General features: G+C 47.6%; 3 protein-coding genes across 11 annotated transcripts; 1 reads left to right on the top strand and 2 right to left on the bottom strand.

The window, feature by feature from the left end:
- Positions 1-2,105: 2,105 nt before the first annotated feature.
- Positions 2,106-7,761, top strand: gnb3a (guanine nucleotide binding protein (G protein), beta polypeptide 3a). Of its 3 annotated transcripts, none has more exons than XM_011605911.2 (9): positions 2,106-2,336; positions 4,520-4,631; positions 4,732-4,877; positions 5,032-5,101; positions 5,218-5,380; positions 5,478-5,544; positions 5,631-5,832; positions 5,920-6,136; positions 6,699-7,761. In XM_011605911.2, exons 2-9 carry the CDS (start codon positions 4,575-4,577, stop codon positions 6,803-6,805), a joined length of 1,029 nt encoding a protein of 342 aa, XP_011604213.1. In that variant the 5' UTR covers positions 2,106-2,336; positions 4,520-4,574; the 3' UTR covers positions 6,806-7,761. The 3 variants fall into 3 exon arrangements, with proteins under 3 accessions (XP_011604213.1, XP_011604212.1, XP_011604210.1); XM_011605910.2 differs by lacking the exon at positions 2,106-2,336 and adding an exon at positions 3,614-3,733; XM_011605908.2 differs by lacking the exon at positions 2,106-2,336 and adding an exon at positions 3,926-4,397.
- A 355-nt stretch (positions 7,762-8,116) lies between these two features.
- cdca3 (cell division cycle associated 3) lies at positions 8,117-10,572 on the bottom strand. 4 transcript variants are annotated; one of them, XM_011605905.2, is made up of 6 exons: positions 10,231-10,367; positions 9,906-10,049; positions 9,588-9,708; positions 8,628-9,512; positions 8,487-8,548; positions 8,117-8,403 (listed from the first exon to the last, which is right to left on the bottom strand). In XM_011605905.2, exons 1-6 carry the CDS (start codon positions 10,231-10,233, stop codon positions 8,314-8,316), a joined length of 1,305 nt encoding a protein of 434 aa, XP_011604207.1. In that variant the 5' UTR covers positions 10,234-10,367; the 3' UTR covers positions 8,117-8,313. The 4 variants fall into 4 exon arrangements, with proteins under 4 accessions (XP_011604207.1, XP_011604208.1, XP_011604209.1 ...); XM_011605906.2 differs by lacking the exon at positions 10,231-10,367 and adding an exon at positions 10,462-10,572 and having other exon boundaries at positions 8,136-8,403; positions 8,487-8,554; XM_011605907.2 differs by lacking the exon at positions 10,231-10,367 and adding an exon at positions 10,389-10,502 and having other exon boundaries at positions 8,136-8,403; positions 8,487-8,554.
- A 332-nt stretch (positions 10,573-10,904) lies between these two features.
- On the bottom strand, positions 10,905-20,168 carry pex5 (peroxisomal biogenesis factor 5). Of its 4 annotated transcripts, none has more exons than XM_029838659.1 (16): positions 19,842-20,168; positions 18,299-18,454; positions 18,120-18,158; positions 17,885-18,002; positions 17,615-17,761; positions 17,410-17,494; positions 17,070-17,160; positions 16,700-16,822; positions 14,457-14,537; positions 14,175-14,294; positions 13,951-14,094; positions 13,798-13,868; positions 13,068-13,289; positions 12,814-12,979; positions 12,571-12,728; positions 10,905-12,225 (listed from the first exon to the last, which is right to left on the bottom strand). In XM_029838659.1, exons 2-16 carry the CDS (start codon positions 18,410-18,412, stop codon positions 11,979-11,981), a joined length of 1,926 nt encoding a protein of 641 aa, XP_029694519.1. In that variant the 5' UTR covers positions 18,413-18,454; positions 19,842-20,168; the 3' UTR covers positions 10,905-11,978. The 4 variants fall into 4 exon arrangements, with proteins under 4 accessions (XP_029694519.1, XP_029694518.1, XP_029694520.1 ...); XM_029838658.1 differs by having other exon boundaries at positions 19,847-20,168; XM_029838660.1 differs by having other exon boundaries at positions 13,089-13,289; positions 19,847-20,168.
- Positions 20,169-20,512: the final 344 nt, after the last annotated feature.

Genomic DNA, 20,512 nt, shown 5'->3' with positions numbered 1-20,512 from the left:
GCACTGTGGCAGAATTAGAAAAGAGCGGAGTGCAAAACATTAGAACAAGGTTTGGTAATCTATTAAGGGATTACCTCACACCTCCTGTGGCTGCCTGCTGATTATAAAAAATGGAGGATTATGAACTTTGCACTTGTGTTTGTCGTGTAGACACACGTGATAAGTTGTGACTGATAGTGAAGCTGTTAGAGTAGTAACGTTGGTGTGTGGGAGGCCTCACGTAGCAGCAGGAAGAGAGACAAAAAAAGGGGAAAAGAAGGATGAGAGAGGTGCACCGGGTGGGACGGTGGAAATAGAGAGATTACTGTTAATCCCTCGTAAATGAGTGCATTTGTTTATGACGCTTCAAAAAAAAAAAATCTTCCATTTCGAATATGGAATAGTAATCCATCTGGAGATCATTTAATCATTCATGGGTAGCAAAGAGACGCGGATGCCCACTTACATCTTATCCCTCCCATTATAACCAGTGTCCAGACTGTCCCTCTGCTCTCCCCCAGTCCATTAGGGGCCGAGCCCACTGCTGTTTATGGCCCATATTAACACTCGCTCCCCCCGTGTCATAATCCACCCCATGGGCCACTACAGAATTGGGTCGACGAGGCGCTTTAATGGACCCTTTTCCCTCCCTCACATGCTGCAACTGGGCAGCACCCTAAAAGTCTGCATTAACCCCCTCGTAAGAAGGTGTTACGTGCATATAATGCATCTCTGATATCCTCATGCTTAAGCAGGTGGTCTGCTGTGCCACTTACACAGTTGGCAGGAAAGCATCAGTGACATCACATTTCCGTCCTCTCTTGAGTAATACAAATTATGTAAGGCCTCACGGTGTAGTTATAGAACTCAAATCACAGCTTCCTGTCGTCATTTCGCTGAGTGCTGCATGTAGCGAGTGGCTGCGTGGTCACTCATCCCCCGTGTTGCACTTCTACGCATTATCGGAACATTTATGGCAACAACTCATCGCCACTTCTGCCGTGAAATGACGTCTGACAGGTCTGCGCAACCCCAGCGTGAGATTCGATAGGATGATCCTGTTTTCTGCTGACGATACGTCGTTGCGCAGCCTCTCTCATCCACAAACAAGTTTTATTGGAAACCAAGACATGTTTCAAACAATAGCCTTACAACCCCCCCCCCCACACACACACGCACAAACACGTGCATTAATGTTACACAAAAAATCAATTCCCAAAACAAGTGATATTCCAGACAGAAGAAAACTACTCAGTATTATTTTTCCAGACTTAATCTTTGAGTAAACACAAGAGGACAAAGCACACACAGAACAAACTCTGCTCCGTGTGTGTGTGTGTGTGTGTGTGTGCACTCATGTGTACATACAGTTTTCTATAGCGTTGAAGTCATGGTCGTGATGTTGTCGAGATCCTTGTAAGGAGCTTTTCCCCCTTTCTGAAAGGTCCTGAACAGATAGAGCAGCATTCCAAAGCTGATGCTAACTAATGTTAGTCTGACAAGAAAATCGTTTTTCTTCTGACTTCAACCTGTTTAAAAACATCTTTTCACATTCATTTCTAATTCAGAAAATTGCTGTCGGTTTGAACATTTCGTCAAGATTTTCTCTGCATTAAAAGCAGCAACAGAGCACGAGTACAGGTGGTCACACTCAGATCTGTGTGTGTGTGTGTGTGTGTGTGTAGACGCAGGTCCCCCCCGTGTGTATTTTCCCTGTGTGCAGCGTCAGCGTGTGCATGTGCCCGATGGGATGTTTGCACAGTGAAAGAGAACCAGAAAGACCTCTTTCCTGGATCCTGCAGCCATTCCCTCTATCACCCGTCCACCCCGTCTGATCCTCACTCATACACTTTCTAATATTAGCTTCACTCGGGTTTACAAAACACCTCCTGCCAGTCACGGACCTTTTGAAGAACTCCTCAGCACCATAAAAAGCCATGTTGCCCGCTCGTCTGTCTCCGTCACCCCCCCCCTCCGTGATTTCCATCTTTTGATTCGGATTTACCCCAGCTTTAGTCTTGTGACCCCATAACCAGGCTCTACACCTTGTTTGGTTCCCCCATTGTCTCTTTCTGCCTCTTTTTTTACTGCCCCCTCTGCCCCCACCCTCTCTTTCTGTCCATCCCAGGGTTTATCCCCTCATCACTGATCTGCCTTCATCCCTCCAATCCTCATCTGTTCCTCATAGGACCAGTGTAGGGAGTGTGTGACGGAGAAGTATCCCAGTGTGTGTGTGACACCGTGGACGAGTGGGAGAAAGTGTGTGAACTGAACTTATGCCAACGTCGAGAGGGAGCCTGCCGGAGGAAGTCTGACCGAAGATCTGCCCCAGCAGCTTTAGAGGAGCCTTCTAACGGGTGAGTGGTGGGTCGTGTTGTGGTTGTTGTTGTGTCTCTTGTTCTCAGTAGTTGCCCCCCACGGGGCTTCCACAATCAACTGAATTAGATAGGGTTCAAAGGTGAAACACAGGAGGGAATGTGAGGAATTAAGGGAAAATAAAAAGTTAATTTATCAGGCATCACTCTTAAAATGTTGGCTGTATAAGTAGGAAATATTTAGATATTAGTTACAGACCATTTCAACTACAAACACGATGCATGATGGGCATTTTTTAGCCACGCACAACACAGACGTTTCATATAAGGCCTCTGTGTTTTCCAACAGTTTCTGATTAAATGGACTGGTGTCGAAGCTTCGGCCCCTGAAACAAACCAATTTGTTGGTTTTTGCAGGTGTTTTTTAAGTAACGTCACAAGAGTTCCTATGTAATCTTACGGTGTTTTTATGCCTTTTATCAAATGCAGTGTTTCATGAAATATGAGAAGCTGACACACAGGTAGAACCAGCCTGAAACGATGGGCCCGGTTCTTGTGTGATTCTAGACCCAGAGAGGTGATTTCACAGCTGTCCCAGTCAAGAACTTCCACTGGCTCCTGTTCACGCCATTCACCCCGCTCCTCTTCCTCCATCTGCCCTCTCCCGCCCTCTCATTCCACTACCTGCCCCCCATCCCTTTCTCCATCTCTTATCCAAATGCAAAGAGCAGTCGGTAATCGGATGAGAGCAGATTTGATTCAAAAGGCTTCCGTTAAAATCTCAGCCTGCGGGATTTAAAACTCACTCTGCTGCCTTTGCCTCTTACTGTCCGCCCCCCCCCCCCCTCTCCTCTGGGGCAGTGTTAATGCACCGTGCCACCCAGCAGCCCCTCACACTCCCATTTAATCACTAGGAACAATAGCAGGGTCCTGGGAACAGAATGGCAAAATGGTAATAGCATGGCTAAACCACTCAAGCATTCATTACAACGTTTATTATCAGAGCAATTTCCCATCTGGGACAAAAGCCTAAAATCCTCTGTTATCAACTTTAGAGGCAGCCAGTCGTTTTAGGCATGACCCCCGCCATCCGTCCCCCTGCTGCCTTGTTTTGACCACCACATCAAGGCCATCAAGCATCCCTCCAACTAGAGCTCCACACAGGTCATCCTCCGGGTCATCCTCCGTCTGATTCCAGAATCGCAGAGTCGACCGATAGAGCTCACAAGACAATTAGAGAAAATCTCTCACTCCCTTCTTCACTCTCCTCCTCTCCTACTCTCTTCAAACAAATTCAAGGCAAATCAACTAGGTCATGTGTTTTGACAGGCACGGTCATTCAAATAATGAGAGAGAGAGAGAGAGAGAGAGAGAGAGAGAGATATTGCTGCAGACACAGGCGATAAGATCAGGAGTACGTCTTCCTATCAGTTCTTAAGGTAAGATTTAAAAAGCAGGTGTCATTTTATATCACGAGGGAAATTCATACAGCCAAGGTAGAGATGTGTTAAATCGTGCAGCTGTGTTGTGACATGAGGGTCGGCCATGTGTCCTCCGTGGATGGGCGCTCTCCACGTCCAGGATCCCGGAGATCCAGGAGCCCTTTGGCTCGTGTCGTGATTGCATTTTTCACACCGCGTGGCTTCGTCCATTATGTGATTTGGTGGCTGCTCATTTAATCATGGCTCTTTCCAAAACTCAATCCCCATCAGGGACAGGCGGGAGCTCACCGGAGTGTGAAAAAGCTCAAAGTAGCAGCGGCGGTGTGTTTGTGGAGGAGCGAAAGGCGGCTGCCTGAGAGCTCATTCACAGCTGACACTGTTACAGGACTTACTGGTTTGTGTGTACATTCAGGGAGAGGATGTGTGCTCACCACAAGACTCCCATCTTCTTAAAGGCAAATACTTTTCCCTTAATGTCAGGCTTGAATATTCATACAGGACGCCTCCACGTACGGATGTGCATGTGAGCCTATATGAATACGTGCACGGGTGTGTTCTGTGGGTTTCTCCTGCGTGTTTATGAAACTTTGCAAAGTAGACGCAGGCCACTTTGACTTGCAAAAAGCGCTTACTTGGAGACTGGACCTAGGTGGATTAAAAGGTAGGCACGGGTAAATATAGTTAAGGATTTGTCCTGGGGGTTGCTGTTTCTGGCAAATAAACCAGCCTCTTGTTCTTTCCGTGGCTTTCCTCACAAATTCATGTCGACTTTTTCCTTTTCAGGTTTCTCCTCTTTCCTCCCCGTTTACTGTAGCGCCCGTGCCTGACAAACATCACCATGGGTGAAATGGAAGAGCTGAGAAAGGAGGCGGACAACCTGAAGGATCAGATCACTGTGAGTGCTGAGCCAAACCACCGCACGGGCAAATGTCCTGGGGACTACAGCGCTCGCCTCAACGGGGCTGCTAACCTGCTGTTTTGCCACCGCTCCGCAGGCGGCTCGGAAGGGGGTGCAAGACACGACGCTGCAGGAGGCGGTGGCGGGGCTGGCCGTGATCGGCCGCATCCAGATGAAAACCAGAAAAACGCTCAGGGGTCACCTGGCCAAGATCTACGCCATGCACTGGGGCGCCGATTCCAAGTAACTACACAGAAAAACGTACACGAACCCTCAAGTCTGGAAACGGTTGGAGTTAACGTGAAAGAGAATCAGGGCGGAACGTTGTTGGCTCTTGTTCCACGTTTCCTCTGATCTTGATGCACATTTCCCATCATATTCTCTCTTTTCCTACAAGCACCAGGCTGTGTGTCAGTGCGTCACAGGATGGAAAACTCATCGTGTGGGACAGTGTTACGACCAACAAGGTATTCCCGTAAAAAAAAACCCATAAACAATCTGTCAGACGTGTTTCTAGGAGGAGCAGAACGGTGCGGACGAGCCTCCTCAGGTGTTTCACTGGATGTGTCCTGCACGTTTCCAGGTGAACGCCATCCCTCTCAAGTCCTCGTGGGTGATGACCTGTGCCTACGCGCCCTCGGGGAACCTGGTGGCTTGCGGCGGCCTGGACAACATGTGCTCCATCTACAATTTGAAAAGCAAGGATGGAAATGTGAAGGTCATGCGCGAGCTGGCAGCGCACACAGGTAAGAGGCGGCGCCACAGGCGGCGCCGTGAGGCCGTGAGGTCGTGAGGTCGTGACTTGTGTTGAGGCCTTACAGTCCTGTTTCTTGGGTGGGCCAGGCTACCTGTCCTGCTGTCGTTTCCTCAGTGACACTGAGATCCTCACCAGCTCCGGAGACTGCACCTGGTGAGAACGCCGCAGCATCAACGCCCACCTGGAAGAACGTGTCGAGAACATGTGACGGCTGACAGAGGCTGTCTTTGGTCTTTCAGTGTGCTGTGGGACATTGAGACGGGAACCCAAAAAACTGTCTTTGCCGGACACCAGGGGGACTGCATGTCCCTGGCCGTGTCCCCAGACTTCAAGTTCTTCATCTCAGGGGCGTGCGACTACACCGCCAAGCTGTGGGACATCAGAGAGGGCGCGTGCAGGCAGACCTTTGGGGGTCACGAGAGCGATATCAACGCCATCGGGGTGAGTATTCCTGCACTCTTCTGCCTCAAAGTTCTGTTTTATGGAGAAAGCATTGTTTTTTTTTTCCCTCTCTTCACATTTCTCCAGTTCTTCCCGAATGGCAACGCCGTGATTACAGGCTCGGATGACGCCACCTGTAAGCTCTATGATCTGAGAGCCGACCAGGAGCTCATCACCTACCAGGATTCCAGCATCATGTGCGGCGTGACCTCTCTGGCCCCGTCCTTCTCCGGACGCCTGCTGCTTGCCGGATACGATGACTTCAACGTTAACATATGGGACGCGCTCAAAGCTGAGAGAGTGGGTGAGTATGAGCGGGAAGGAGAGGTCGTTTGAAGGTCGTTTGACCTTAACAGGCGCCTATTGACGACCTTCGGCCCGTTTGACCCGGCTGCTACATCACGGCACCAGCGTTGGCACAGCAACAACACGCAGCGCTCTTTCAGCAGCATTTAAACCCATCTGTTTAACAAAGCAGCAGCTTGATGTGCGGCCTGGCCTGTTTTGGTTACTCGGAGCGTGCACCCTCTTGCCCACCTGGGGCTATAATGTGGCCACGCTGACCAGCCCAACCCGGCCGTCCCACAGGAACCAGCGCCTCTGATATGATGTCATAGGAAGGGCCACTTCAGCGAGGCCGTTGCTGCCCACATGGCTTTAATATACGTTTTAAATATTCAGGTTTTAATTTTGGCCAGGTAGCTGCTTATCCAAGTCTTAAAATAGTGATATAAATGTAATTAATCCATATCAGGAATTATGGAGGAGGAACAATAAGGAACATGTGTTGAGAGTCCTGGAATTTGCGCTTTCCTGCGACATTTTAAACAGAATTGAACCTGTTTTTTTTCTCCGCTGTGCTCCAGGAGTGCTGGCGGGTCACGACAACAGGGTGAGCTGCATCGGCGTGTCCTCCGACGGCATGGCGTGTTGCACGGGATCCTGGGACAGCTTCCTCAAGATCTGGAACTGAGGCTAACATCTGCCCGCCGAAGAGTGAAGAAAAGCAACAAGACATTGGAGTTTGAAGGGAGGGATGAGGAACAACAGAAGCCACATAAAGTGAGAAGAGTATTTCATTGTGCCAAGTCCTATTCAATGGAGCGGGTCAGAGGGTGGAGACGAACCCCTCTGACATGTTGGGGTGTCACCTTCCTTCTCACGTTATGGGGGATATTCGGGTGGGCGTCTCAGAAAGATCATTTCTCTTTATAGGTGATGATACTGCATTTCATATCAGTAACAATATGCACAGTTTTTGCAGCTTTACAACGATCACTTGTGAGAAGAGTTGCCAAACAGGAATGGTAGTACTATGAATGGGATTTGGATTATGTATCTAATTCACGCTAGCTATGCTGTTTCGCATCAAAGCATACATTTCATGTGAATCATGTGAGCGTTTGCATCTTTTTTTTTTGTTTGTTTGTTGTTGCTGTTGTTTGTTCTTAGTTTTGATAGATTCCTTCCATGCTTACATTTACTTTTTTTTTTTTTTTTTTAATTCCAGTTTAAATTGAGTTATAGCTTGCAGATGTCCACGTTAGTGTTTGAATTGTTTCGTACGTGACGGGTGGATACGTTCCAGGATTTGGGAGCTTATCATTCGGCCTACACCTCGCCCCTCCCAGGTAGCTAGACTCCAAGATATGCTTCGGTTAAACTGCAGCTGGGATTGTGGTTCATTAAATGCTCGCATAAAAAATGACCCGACTCTGTGTGAGTGCTGCAACGTGGCTGATATTTATTGTGTGTATATCATTGCTTACCTTTTCCCTCTGCGTTCGTACAGGATTAACTTGAAGGAAATTTTATGTACGCATGCAGAAGTTATTCCCCAAGAATTTGGATCTGCTTTCCCCTAAACACTGTATATAATGCAGACTAAAGCAACACCATCTTTAGGACTAATAAACATGTACTGCTCTAGTCCGCTGTTATTTGTGATACATCTTGAGTTGTATAAGTTGCATCTATGATTGCGTGGTTTTGAATAATCAGAACGTAGATTTAGAAAACATGATTGCGGAAGTTTAACAAAAGATCGTTTGGCGCCCTCTAGTGTTACAGTAAATTTACTACAGTTCGATGAGAGACAACTTTATATTTAAGTCAGCTCAGATAAACACCATTTCTTTGGGGGGGAGTTGTGTGTGTGTTGGTAGCATACGGAGAAAGATTGTGTTTATAATAGATTTGCAGCTGAAAGATTTGAGAGCAAAACAGAATAGGTTGTCCAGCTAGTCTAGAAATGTAATATTTAGGAAGTTATAACAGATGCAAATAGTTTTTATTTGAATTTATTTACAGGAGGACAAAACAGGATAGAACATTTAACACAGTAAATATTCACAATGGGGGGGGGGGGGGGGGGAATTAAAATTGTACATGTAAAAGCAGATTTTTTTTTTTTAAAAAAAAAGAAAAGAAAATATATATATAATCTTGACAGGATTTTGTGTGAGCTCAAGCTGGGATTCATTAATTCTCCTTATCCACACTCACTGGCAGCACCCTCCTTTCCATGTGTCCCAGCCTGGGTTTGTCTGGGGTGGACGTCTTCACCTTCATCTAAAAGACAACATGAAATATGCTCTTAATCAGTAAAATAATACAGAAGCAAACAACGCTGCAGTGGCCACGTCGTATCAAACCTGATGTCGGTGGTCCCGGGGAGAGTTGGTCTCCTTCAGGATCTGCAGCGGCGAGCGTCCTTCTGCACCTTGGCGGGGGGGGAAATGAATTAAATTACCATGTTAAATAAACGAGAAGCCATAAAGCACACGCGCACGCACCTTTCTGCTTCCTCTTTCCAGTCTGCCCCTTGTTTTCGTTGGCTGCATTCCTCACAGCAACACGGACGGCGAGAGGGGAGGAGCCTCCCTTCCCACGCTGCCCGTGCACGCTTTTAACTCTCAGCCCACTGGCACCGAAACCTTTCCCCAACCACTGGGGCTTAAATACCACCTGACTGGGGCTCTTTGGGTCAAAGGTCGGGCAGCGGATGTGATTGGAAGGCTTCGGCTGCTCCGGGCTGGAGACGAGCTGTGGCAAAGGCTTCTCTTCCTCAAGAAGCTTCGATTCCTCAGCAGAAGGAATGTGCTCATCCTCCACGTTGGGGTGCACGTTGGAATCCCCAGCAGGGGGGACAGCTGCATCGCTGGGCAGCGGGGACGTATCGGGGATCTCGGCATCGATGCCGATAGAAGGAAGGGCATGAGAGTGATCCACACCATCTCCGACCACCTCGGAACCTGGCGATGACTCGGCAAAAACGTGGGCGGAGGTTTCTCCCTCGCGGCACGTTATCAGGCTCATGCTCAGCCTGTTGTGAAGCGGAGACTCCTTCGCTTCCTCGGCCTCTTCTAAGCTGATATCGGCTTCCGTTTGAAGCTCTACCTCAACTTGGGGCTTCTCGAGCAGCATAAATGGGCTGAGGTCAGCCTCGCTTTCCACCGGGGGAATTACGGGGGTGTGCAGGAGGTTGGCGTGCTCAGCCAGGGAGCCCAGGCTTTGGAAGGGCTGATGAGCCCTGAGAGGGTCAGCGGAGGTCAGTGCTTCATCCTTTGAGACCTCCTCCACAGTGTCAGGAGTGCGTTTCTGGATGGATTTAGGTGTTTTGCCCTCGGCCTCATTGTGGAAAATCATACCCAGGCGGCGAGCGAAAGATCCAACCGTTGCTGCGGCGACAAATGGTAGAACACGTGTCACAGGTAAGAACGTATCAGTGGGTTGGTTTTGGGCTCAGGACCCACCTCTCATGACTTCTCTGATGGGGGTGCGACTGATGCCGGCTGAAGGAGAACGGGGATCTGTGAACGGCAGCTGGCAATCGCTCCTCACCTCAGCAACACTTTTGGACGCAAAGCCGCCAATCTAAAAAGATTTATGATGGTTATAATATACAATCATCTTGTCCCACAGCCAAAAGAACCAGCCCTAAACTGGGAATCCCCGTCTGTGTTCTTTACTGGGAACATTAACCCCCCTGCCACTCTCACCCAGCTCAATCCCTGGAGACTACCCTTTGTTTCCCTGTGGCACATGAATTAGCACCTGGATCACGAGCTTACCTGGATAGGTGTGCGATCAATGGTCGCTGAGGGAGAGCGAGGATCCATCAGCTCACCGATTCGATTGTGCTTGATAGCTGGTTCTGGTTTGACTGGTGCAGCCATCTTGCTCTCGGTGGATCCCATAGTTCTGTCTTTCTTTAACTGGTTCACACAGGCGACAGAAGCGTTTGAACAAACGGTAAATTGATAGTGAAAAAGATGGTGAAATCACTCTACTTTCTTATTTAATAATCAAATCCGTGCATACTTTCTACTTTCTTATTTAATAATCAAATCCGTGCATACAATAAAGAGATTCTGAACCTGAACTATCTAAATTTACCATGTAAAATCTTTCATAGGGACGATTATTAAAATGTAGCTTCCTTCGCTGATGAATGGAACCGATTAATTATTAGCATAGCCAAAATACTTTAGCAAGAAGAAAATAAGGCATCTTAGCTGAACGTTAATTCAAACTTGCAACAGAATTACAAAAACCTTGTACGCGCACGAATTCCCACGGCTGAAATGGTCCAATAAAGAGACTTATGTATCCCGTAGCGTAGCTCACCTTTCAGGTTGAAGCAACGTGGAGGTGCAACTCTTGTTTGTGTCGCATAAACACGAGACGAGGTTTAAAAGTTTTAAATGGCGCGCTTGCGTATGTGATACTTTTAAACCAACCAATCAGTGGGCGCGCGTGTCCCATCGTCTCAGCGCTGATAGGCCGAGAACACTTCCGGTTAGGGATGGGCGTGGCCCTCCGCTGATAAACCGAAGTTTAAACACTGAGAAGTCTGAGAAAATGTGCACTGGGGATAAACTTTAAACGTTATGAGTGGAAACTAGATATAGAACAGATTTTGATGGGCCATTTATAGTGGGCTGCTTTAATAGATTTCAAAGTAAATTCATGATAACATGAAATCTTTTAATTACATATTTCCCCTAAATGAAGAACTTTGGTTAATTAAAAGACAAATGCAAATAAAAACCCAAATAAAATTTGCCAAAAGACACTTGGAATAAAAGCTTTATTGCTGAATACTACATTAAACATTGTAGTCAGTATTTAATCTGAAAACAATCATAGTGCAACAATTATGATACAATACACATTATGGCAATATTTTACAACGACGCAAATTGTTTAAGGGAAATTATATAAAGCAAAATGAATAACCCCCCCTAAAAATAACCAGATATTATGGGATTGGTTATGTGAGGCTTCTATATGACGTATGATTTAACATGTTCCAAGAAACATAAGCCCCAAACACACGATGTCAATGTCATCAGCAATAAAGTACCTTTAATTGACATAACTGCAGTAAATATAAAGTTCTAACCGCTGAATACAAAGATTATGAGATAACTGACCTTCATGATAACCACGATAGCCTGTAGATTCAGTTATATTCTTCACTGGAACAAACTTCGGGCAAAGCGAAAGCTCATTGAACCCAGTTCTCCAGAAAATGGGAGGACTGCGTGTCAAACATTTAACATACACCAACGTGGCTGTATTACAGCCTCAGAAACGACAGGATGGTGTCCCGAAGGTCTCCTCCACACGTGCGCTCCGTTAGCAAACCCCTCCACATGTGCCCGTTCGTGCACACAGCAAATTCCCAAGGTTTCAGCGAGTGGTGGGGCAACGACATCAAGACATCATGTTCTCAAAGGCGACGGGTTGAGTAGGAGCCAGGAGCTCTTCAGTGTCGATTTGGATCAGCTCCTGTTCACATTGTGGCGTCTCAATTCTTCATCTTCCACGTTGCACGTGTCCCATGCACACACTCGCCGGCAGTTTTCATACGAGGCTCATCCGGCTCCCTTGTTTTCCGATGCGGACTAAATTTAGGGCAAGCTATGTACATATTTCGGCCAACACCAACAGCTCATCTTAGCTAAAATCCTGATAAGTCAGGATTACAGTGAGTCTGCGAAAGGGGCTTAATTGAAAGCGTCGTCTTCCTTTTTTCTGGAACTGCTACCACTTCCTCATTTTCTCCGCGACTCGCCTAAACATTTACTTCCCAGTAACGCACACTCGCACTCAATAAGATCCCACTCGCCGACTGGTCCTCATTCAGTCCCCCCGTCCACCTCTCTCTGGCTGAAGTGAGCCAGTAATGTATCCAAGTCCCGCCGGTCAGCAGCAGCATACAACGGGCTCTCTCCCATCATGCTAAGAGCCATTCGTAGGGTGGACCAAATGTTGTCAGACATCATGGTGGCCGCTGCACCTCCAGGACCCCTCGCTGCCCTCCCGCCATCCCCAGCAGCCTGGCGCTGGAGAGAGAGAGCTTCAAGGAAGTGCTCCACCGCCTCTCTGAAAGGTAGAAAGAAAACCTCAGTATATGCAGTATGTATATGTATATATGGGTGTGTTTATATGGTTGCGTGTGTAAATTAGCCTGCTTTATTTGAATAAATAAATCCCAAACGATTTCTGGTGTTGGCCTTGTGTTGTTTTCGTTTGAACGGGAGGAATAAACAGAAAACTTTGTTTAATGTGGCCGATGCCGCCATCTAGTGGACGCAAAATAGATTGCACTTAAAAGTTAAATTAGTCGCCAGATACTCACGACAGGCCCAAAGAAACGACATTAAATTACTTGTTAAACAGGCTGAAGACATTAAGCGAAATACTCGTCATTAAAAAACTCTCCGTCACCTGTGTGCTCCAAGGTTCACGCAGCTGATTCCTAAATTGTAGCGACTTCGTACAAAACCAGGCTGAAGTTCTAGAGCCCTCCTGTAGGCGGCCACGGCCTCCTCGGACCGACTTCCGTTAGCAAGTGTGGCCCCCAACTTATTCCACAGCAGGTAGTCCTGATGGGGAAGGAAAAAAATAAAGAGATGGAGCGTTGAACTCGGCACGTATGAGGATAAATCCAGGAATCGCCTCTTCACCAACCTGGGGTGTGACTGACAGAGCAGCGCTGAAGCAGTCCACGGCTTTGTCATACTCCCCGCTCAAGTTGAACAGAACTCCAAGCCCACACTGAAGCTGTGGGTCCACCTGGGTGAGGTCCGAATTAGCTGCTTGCAGGAACAAATTCTGGACGTCAGTAAACAAAGACCTGTGCGAGAAAAAAAAGAAAATAAAAGGTCACGGAAATATTAAACAAGCGCAGCTGGATCAGTGTCCCAGATGAGCACAGGACTCACTCCGGCAGCAGTGATCCAAACCTTTCCCTCTCCTTGTCCCTTCCTCTGGCGCCGTCCTTTTGGCGCTCGCCCTCGTGTTGCTCCCACACAGAACGGTACTTTGGGTTGTGCTTCAGCCAGTCGCGGAGAGTCTCGCAGGCCTGCCGGTGCAGCGATTCGTTGGTGAAACTGACCGCCAACGTCATCAGGGCGGTCAGATTGTTGTTCTTCAGCTCTATACATCTGGGGGAGAAAAAGCTCATTAGCGTCTCTCAAAATGAGACATTTTAATGTTACAGCCTTTTAAATGAGGGGAAAACGTTGGCCAGCTTGGTGCAGAACTCCAATAACTTTTACTCAACTAACTCAAATTCTGGTCAAACATTTACTCCTGAGCAGTGACAGAAAGTCACCTTTGTTCCACTGCTACTTTATATTTCCTGATACTTCAATCCTCTTTATACTGATCTGTACGGCAGTTGATTCATTTTTAGAATAAAAATCTGTTAAACCTTTAATTAAAGTACTTGTAATTTAATTTGAGTAGCAGGGTCCCATTTATAATTATTTAAATAGGAACAAATATACACTAAACCTTGGTGTTCTAACTTAATTCATCCCTAATGTGTTTCTAAACTACAACTAATTTTCGGCCTTTTAGAACTGATGTAACTTTTATTAAGATTTTGTTTAAGAAAATATCCATTCTTCATTGTTGGAGCTGTGCTGTGTTGCAATTACGCTTTCCTACCTGCGGAGGGCGCTAATGGCCGCAAACTCCTGCTCATTCTCTGCCTGACAGGTGCCCAGATACTGCCAAGCCTGCAATGATTTATGGTCCAATTTACTTCCTTAAATATAAGTGGAAAAATAATCATGAAACAACATGCTTGAGGAGTCTCACCAGCTGGTTGTCGGGCTCTTTCTGCACTGCACTTTCAAAGAACCGTACAGCGCCTGGGATGTCTCCCGCCTCCATCCTCTTCACTCCCTCTGACAAAGGGTCCGGGTGGGATAAGTAAGGGTTGTCCTCTTCAAACTGATACCCCTGAAAAATGTAATCAGAGCATGCAAGCTGGTTGTGTTAACAGATTGCATTATTAGAATTAGATGCTGCTATGCTGTTACCTTGTCGTACGAAGAGCTGAGCAGCTGATCGTAGTCAGACAGCCAGGGATGGCTCTCTGCATCCCTCTTGGCCATCTCCTCCCACTCCTGCTGCAGCGTCTCCCAGAAGTCAACATCACTCTGGCAACAAGACGCACTCAGAAATATTAAACAACCGCAGCGCTGGTGTCTGTGGTTAAGCTTAGGCTGCTCCCACAACCATCAGTGATTGCTCAATCGGACAGTGTCACATGGTGTCTTTAAATGGGGGGCGCTTTAAATCAGGTCACTGTTGTAACTCACCTCCACTGCAGCTTTAGCGTCTTGGAAATCGGTCGACGTGGCAAACTCGTCCACCCAGGCTTCAGCCGACTCCTGGGACACCTAAACATGAATTCAGGACAGTGACAGCGGTTGATTTGAGCCGGCGGCTTCTGGCTAAAATAAAACTGTTCCTGTTTTAGATTTGGCGATGGTATTTAAAAAAAAAAAAGGGGCAAATATAAAGGAAAGTGAATGAAAAGGTGAAATAGATCAAAATAGCAAATGCCCTGCTCTTCTCTATTTAAACCTAAGCAGCAGCGAAATAAATGAATCAGGCATGCGTCTAAAGGGCTCTGTTGCTACGGTAACACCGATGGCAGCCACGACCGCGGGGTCATACCTGCCTGATGACTTTGGCCCACTGCTCTGCTTGTTTAGCTTTTACTTTCTCAATCTCCTCATTCCTCTCTGGGGTTTCCAAGGGGAGACTCCCTCCCCCCGTCTCCTTCAGGAACTACAACAGGAGGTGAGGAGGCGAGGGGGGGGGGGGGGGGTTTGAGGAGGCGGTGGCGGTGGATGAAGGTATTTTTGGGAGAGCAAAGTGGCAACGATTTTAGGTGGGAGGAGTAGATGATGAATGGCGGTTGTTAATTGGGGGATGATGAGCCGAGGGACCCCAGGCGAGAAAACAAAGTACATGTGAGAGTTAGAGGGCAATAAAAGAGGACAGAGACACAGACGTGCAGCAGGATGTGGAAGCCCACTCCCAACAAGAGACCTCGCAGCGGTAGGCTGGATATTATGTCTGAGCACTTCATTGCTACGCAGCCACGCAGCTACGGAGCGACGCAGCTACGGAGCCACGCAGCTACGGAGCCACGCAGCTACGGAGCCACGCAGCTACGCAGCCACGCAGCTACGGAGCCACGCAGCTACGGAGCCACGCAGCTACGGAGCGACGCAGCTACGGAGCCACGCAGTCACGCAGCTACGGAGCCACGCAGCCATGCAGCTACAGAGCTACGCAGCTACGGAGCCACGCAGTCACGCAGCTACAGAGCTACGCAGCTACGGAGCCACGCAGTCACGCAGCTATGGAGCCACGCAGTCACGCAGCTATGGAGCCACGCAGCTACGGAGCCACGCAGCTACAGAGCTACGCAGCCACGGAGCCACGCAGCTACGGAGCCACGCAACTACAGAGCTACGCAGCCACGGAGCCATGCAGCTATGGAGCCACGCAGCTATGGAGCCACGCAGCTACGGAGCCACGCAGTCACGCAGCTACAGAGCCACGCAGTCACGCAGCTACAGAGCTACGCAGCTACGGAGCCACGCAGCTACGGAGCCACGCAGCTACGGAGCCACGCAGCTACAGAGTTACGCAACCACGCAGCCACGCAGCTACGGAGCCACGCAGCTACGGAGCCATGCAGCCATGCTCCAGGTAGCTTCTCCGCTCTGTATTTACATTTCATTTGCTTTCACTCCGTCACTCTAACCGATACCAAAACCACCTCCTCAAATTTGCAGCTGTCTCTGGAAGTTCGACCTGTAAAAGAGTTCCTGTTCTTGGAACCTTTGGTGCAATCTTCCTCACTTTTGTCAAAATGTGGGAGGAAAGGAAAATTTCCCTGCTGTGAACTTTCTTCCCCTTTGATTCTCTGGTAACAACTTTAGGCTGGAGACTAAAAGTTGGAATGTTAGTTAAGCTTTAGTTTTTGTAATCTTAACTAACATTCCAACTTGTAATCGATGTCTTTCCAATGTACTGTCCTGATATCAAAATAGCTGTGACCTTGTCCAAAATGCTAACTTTAGCATATCCAAACCCGTCCAGTACATTTTCTGAGCGATCATAAATCAATTATTCAGATCTTGACAGAAATGGGCTTCCACAGCGTTGTGAAAATACGCACATTACATCTTCAACGTGGGCTCAACCCTCCTGTGTGTGAGGTGAAACGGAATCTAAAACCATCGCTTTAAACCAGAGGGAAAAAAGCTGAGGGAAAACCAGTTGGAGAGGAGAGGAACCGTGCATTATTTTAACTTGAGCGCAGTAAAGAGGCGTCTCAACGAAACGGAGCAGTTTCCATCTGTGAAAGCTCTGCAGGTTCATGTTACACTGCAGTGGAAAGGCTGCTTTTGGTGGGATTTCTGGAAAATGTTAGTCTGCGTCAGATACTGGGGTGAGTCAAAGGGAGACAGGGCTCATGCTGTAAAACAGTGGGCTTCCCCGTTGCAATGCCCCCCCCACCTCTGTGAGTGGAGACTCGTACCTGGTGGAAGTTGGAGGCCCAATTCTGAGCCTCCGCGGCCTGAGCTTTATCTGTCAGCTGTTTGTCTGCTCTGTTCTCCACTGTCACACTGCCCTCGCCAATCTGCCTAACGAATCGCAGGAACTACACCACAGTGGGGGGGGGGGGGGGGGGAGAAATGACAGCAAGACAACATTGATCACTAATCGATCACTTCTACACCAACGTACTGCTGGTTTCATTTCAGCCCGAGGTGACCCAAGACGATAAAATTGTAAAAAATAAAATGTAGCAAATGAGGAAAGAGGGGGAGAGAGATATGTTCAAAGGAATGGCGCGTGCTCTAAAATGATTGGGCAGCTCTCAGGTAAAACATTAATCCTCAGCTCACCTCAGTGTTCTGTAACTTGGGGTCGTCGACCTTTGAGACGAGCTCATTGGCCGTCTGCCTCAGCTCCTCTTCGGGGTTATACTCTTTTGTCCTGCCACATTAGCAACAATGTGGTATAAGAAACAAGATAAGAGGCGCTTCTATATGCAGACTGTAAAATATGACTGGGTCACACATTCTGGTGTAAGTGCCACTTTAGACGCCCACAACCTGCATTTTAATCCGTTACCTGCACTTATCCTCTTTAACTCCATCACTGAATGAGTCTGTGCTGCACAGTTTACACAATCAATTCTTTTTGTCTGCTCTAATTAAATGCTCACTATTCTATTGTTCTAACCATTCATTCTCCTTGTCTCCAAGATCTCCCAGCCACAACTTCTCCTCCGATTGTTCCAGATATTCCTCAGCCCAGCGTCCGGGATCTGAGACAAAGAAGCAGGCACGCTGTAAATCCTCACGCCAGAGGGACATTTGCTGTCGCCTTGACCGACATGACTGAATCGTTCCGGAGCAGAAAGAGAATTGTGTGGAACACCGGCTACCTGCAGCCTCGGCGATAAATTCTCGTGTCCAGTCTGCATCTGCTGCATCCGTGAGGGAGGCGACTCCTGGAGCGGACGTAGACTCGGGACCCGAGAGAAACTCTGCAGCCCAGTCCCCCGAGAGCGCCAGCGCCGCCACATCTGGCGCTGCGTTGTGGAAAGGTGCCATGTTTAAAATGCTAAAAAGCCTTAGCGATTCACTCTTAGAGGTTACCGAAGAAAGGAACGCAATTTGATTTGTTTGGCAGCAGCAAGAATGATAAAAAGCACCTCTCTGTGGAGCTTGTCTGTAGCTTTGCTGGTCAATTTGCTGCATTTCCTCCAACAGCTGACCCATGTCGAAGGTGTGCGCCGGTCGTGGCGGCGCCTGGAGGAACTCATTCACCAACTGCAAATAAATATATTGGGACTATATTGAGCATTGGGAATTCACAGCAGATAGGCGCTGCTTCAAACACTAATCTTTTGGATATTATAGCCAAGAAACGGTTCTGAACATACTGACCTCTTCTTCTGTTGCAATTTCAATTGCTGTGGGAGGAATCTAAGACACAAAAGGGGATTAATAACGGAACGGCTCGGGCCACGTCTGGTGTCAGCCTGCCTTTCCATAGTGAGACTGAGCTTTAAAGATGGGCAGGAAACTGATGAACGGGCTCATTTTGAGTTGTAATATTTACTCACTGTGGGAGTTGAATGGTGGCGCCATGCTCCCCCTTCCTTGGTCATGTGAGTGGTCAACTTCATGAGGGGATTGGCTCCCCCACATTCTGCCTCCACCAACTCCCGCATTGCCATGGCAACACAAGGACAAGGCGACTTCAGAACAGATCAGAATACCTAAAAGTTGAGGAGACAAAACTGCATATTGACTGTATATGTTGAACAATTCTGTTCGCTGCAGCTTAAAACTGACAGGGACAACAAAAAAAAAGCTATTGTTTTTTTTAAACAGGTGTGCAACGAGACCCTTACATGAACGGAGCTTTACAGGAAATGATCAAGAGTACACCTCAAAAGACATCAGTCTACTACAACCTGCATTAAGGTGACGTATCCACGTCAACCTGGACTCCCCAAATACCACCCACAGCTCGACCACAAAGCCGAGGCTAACGGCTGGAAGCTGACAATTTAGCAATGATGGGTCAAGTCAGTTGAAATCTTATGGGTAATCAGGCTGCACATGTGTGCGCTTGTCATGCAAACACAATTCCAAGCGCCATCTGTTGTTTTCCGTGCCATTTCCAGGGTGACTTTGAGCCGTTAATAATGTGGATGTGTTGGCCTGGCAGGCACAGGAATCCACAGAATGCTTCCCTCATTAGGTCCAGTCAGGATCAGATGCTCTGCTACTGGGTTAGGGTTAGTTAGTCATAGATAACTGATCATACAGAACCATCATGGCCCAATCACAAACTATTGTTTTAAACCTAACACTGATGATGACTCAGCAAATGATTTTTCTTATAACTGAAATAAAAACAATGAACTAAACAGGAACGTGTACAGACGAGCTACCCACAATTCAGAAAGTCTAGGTTATAGATTTTAGGGGATTCTCTTCCTGCTCATGCAAACTGCTGTGGTGGGATGATTAGTGAAAGATAAGAGGATTAGTCAGATATTAATAAACACACAATCTGAGATAATGAACTGTGAGTCTCTTTCATGGGACAACAAGAATGGACAGGGATTGTGGTAGAACGTTATAACTGAACACAATTCCCAATAATGCACTACAATGTGCACTATTGCTAAACAGTCGTGTCGCTTTTTTTGTGCGTTTGGACGAAATAAACAGTTCCATCACTGTGAAACAGCACACAGGTGCTTTACTTGTGTCCCGACTTTAAAACGTTTGAGTGGGTGCATGTTTCCATTTGCAGATTTTAAATCAAGACACCTAAAGGAGCCTGTTAGAATAACCAGCTGTCAAATGTCAAGCCAGTTCCCAACAGTGCACCAGGACCAGTGTGCACTGATGCCTTTACACAATGCCTGCACAATGCTAGCTTTAGCCTCAGCCACAAACAGCAACATTAGCACGATCTCTCCTCTTATGGAGCCAACGTGTCGCACACCGCATTGCAAACCAGAAAAAAAAGGCTTAAGCGTCGTCAGAAAGCTGAGGGGAATATTTAGCTTCTGTCAATCTGGTGCGTAGAGATCATTCTTGGCGAGTGCAATCCGAGAGGCATGAACAGACGGGTAGCATGATGTTCACCTCACCGCCGACAGCCGCTGCTGGAGCCGAAGCGACAGTCCTCTTCCCCGGTCTGTCCGTGTATCTACACCCTCGTCCGATCGAAACTGCTGCGGTGTCCAACCTCTCCGTTGCCGTCAGACCACAGCTGCCGTATATTATTTGCGATTTTATTTACTTTCCTCCTCCATGACCCGCCAAGAGCTCCAGCGATCGCTAAGACGGTGTCTTAACTTTAAGGTAGATTCGTATTCCCGAAAGCGTTTACGTGGGAAGAGCTCAGCGTTTCGATGCCGAACCAGAGATGCTGGAACAGCTATTACGCAGGATAAGATAGACCCGGCAAGCGGCGTGAAGGAAAACACGCTTCCGTTCTCGTGAGGGGGCGTGGCTCGTCTTCCCCGCCTCTTTAACCCCACAAATTAACATTTAATGTCTGTAAAGAAGATAACTAGTTGTCAACAAAACAGTAACAACTCACCACATTTTACCACTTACAGATTCTTGCAGCATCACGTTGCTGTCAACATCTCGCGAGAGTAAGTTGTTGACTGAGCCGAACTACTCTTGTCCCCAAACTGTCTCTGATGAGTGAGCTCATTAAAGTGGCACAAAGTCCAGTAAAGCAGAAGGGTGGTCGCACTTTAATACAGATTTTTACAAAGAAAAAAAATGAACTGTGTCTATTCTTG

Source organism: Takifugu rubripes, chromosome 7, assembly GCF_901000725.2.
Source record: "Takifugu rubripes chromosome 7, fTakRub1.2, whole genome shotgun sequence".
NCBI classification, from domain to species: Eukaryota; Metazoa; Chordata; class Actinopteri; order Tetraodontiformes; family Tetraodontidae; genus Takifugu; species Takifugu rubripes.
The sequence above is the reverse complement of the archived record's forward strand: the minus strand, read 5'-3'. Positions and strand labels throughout refer to the sequence as shown.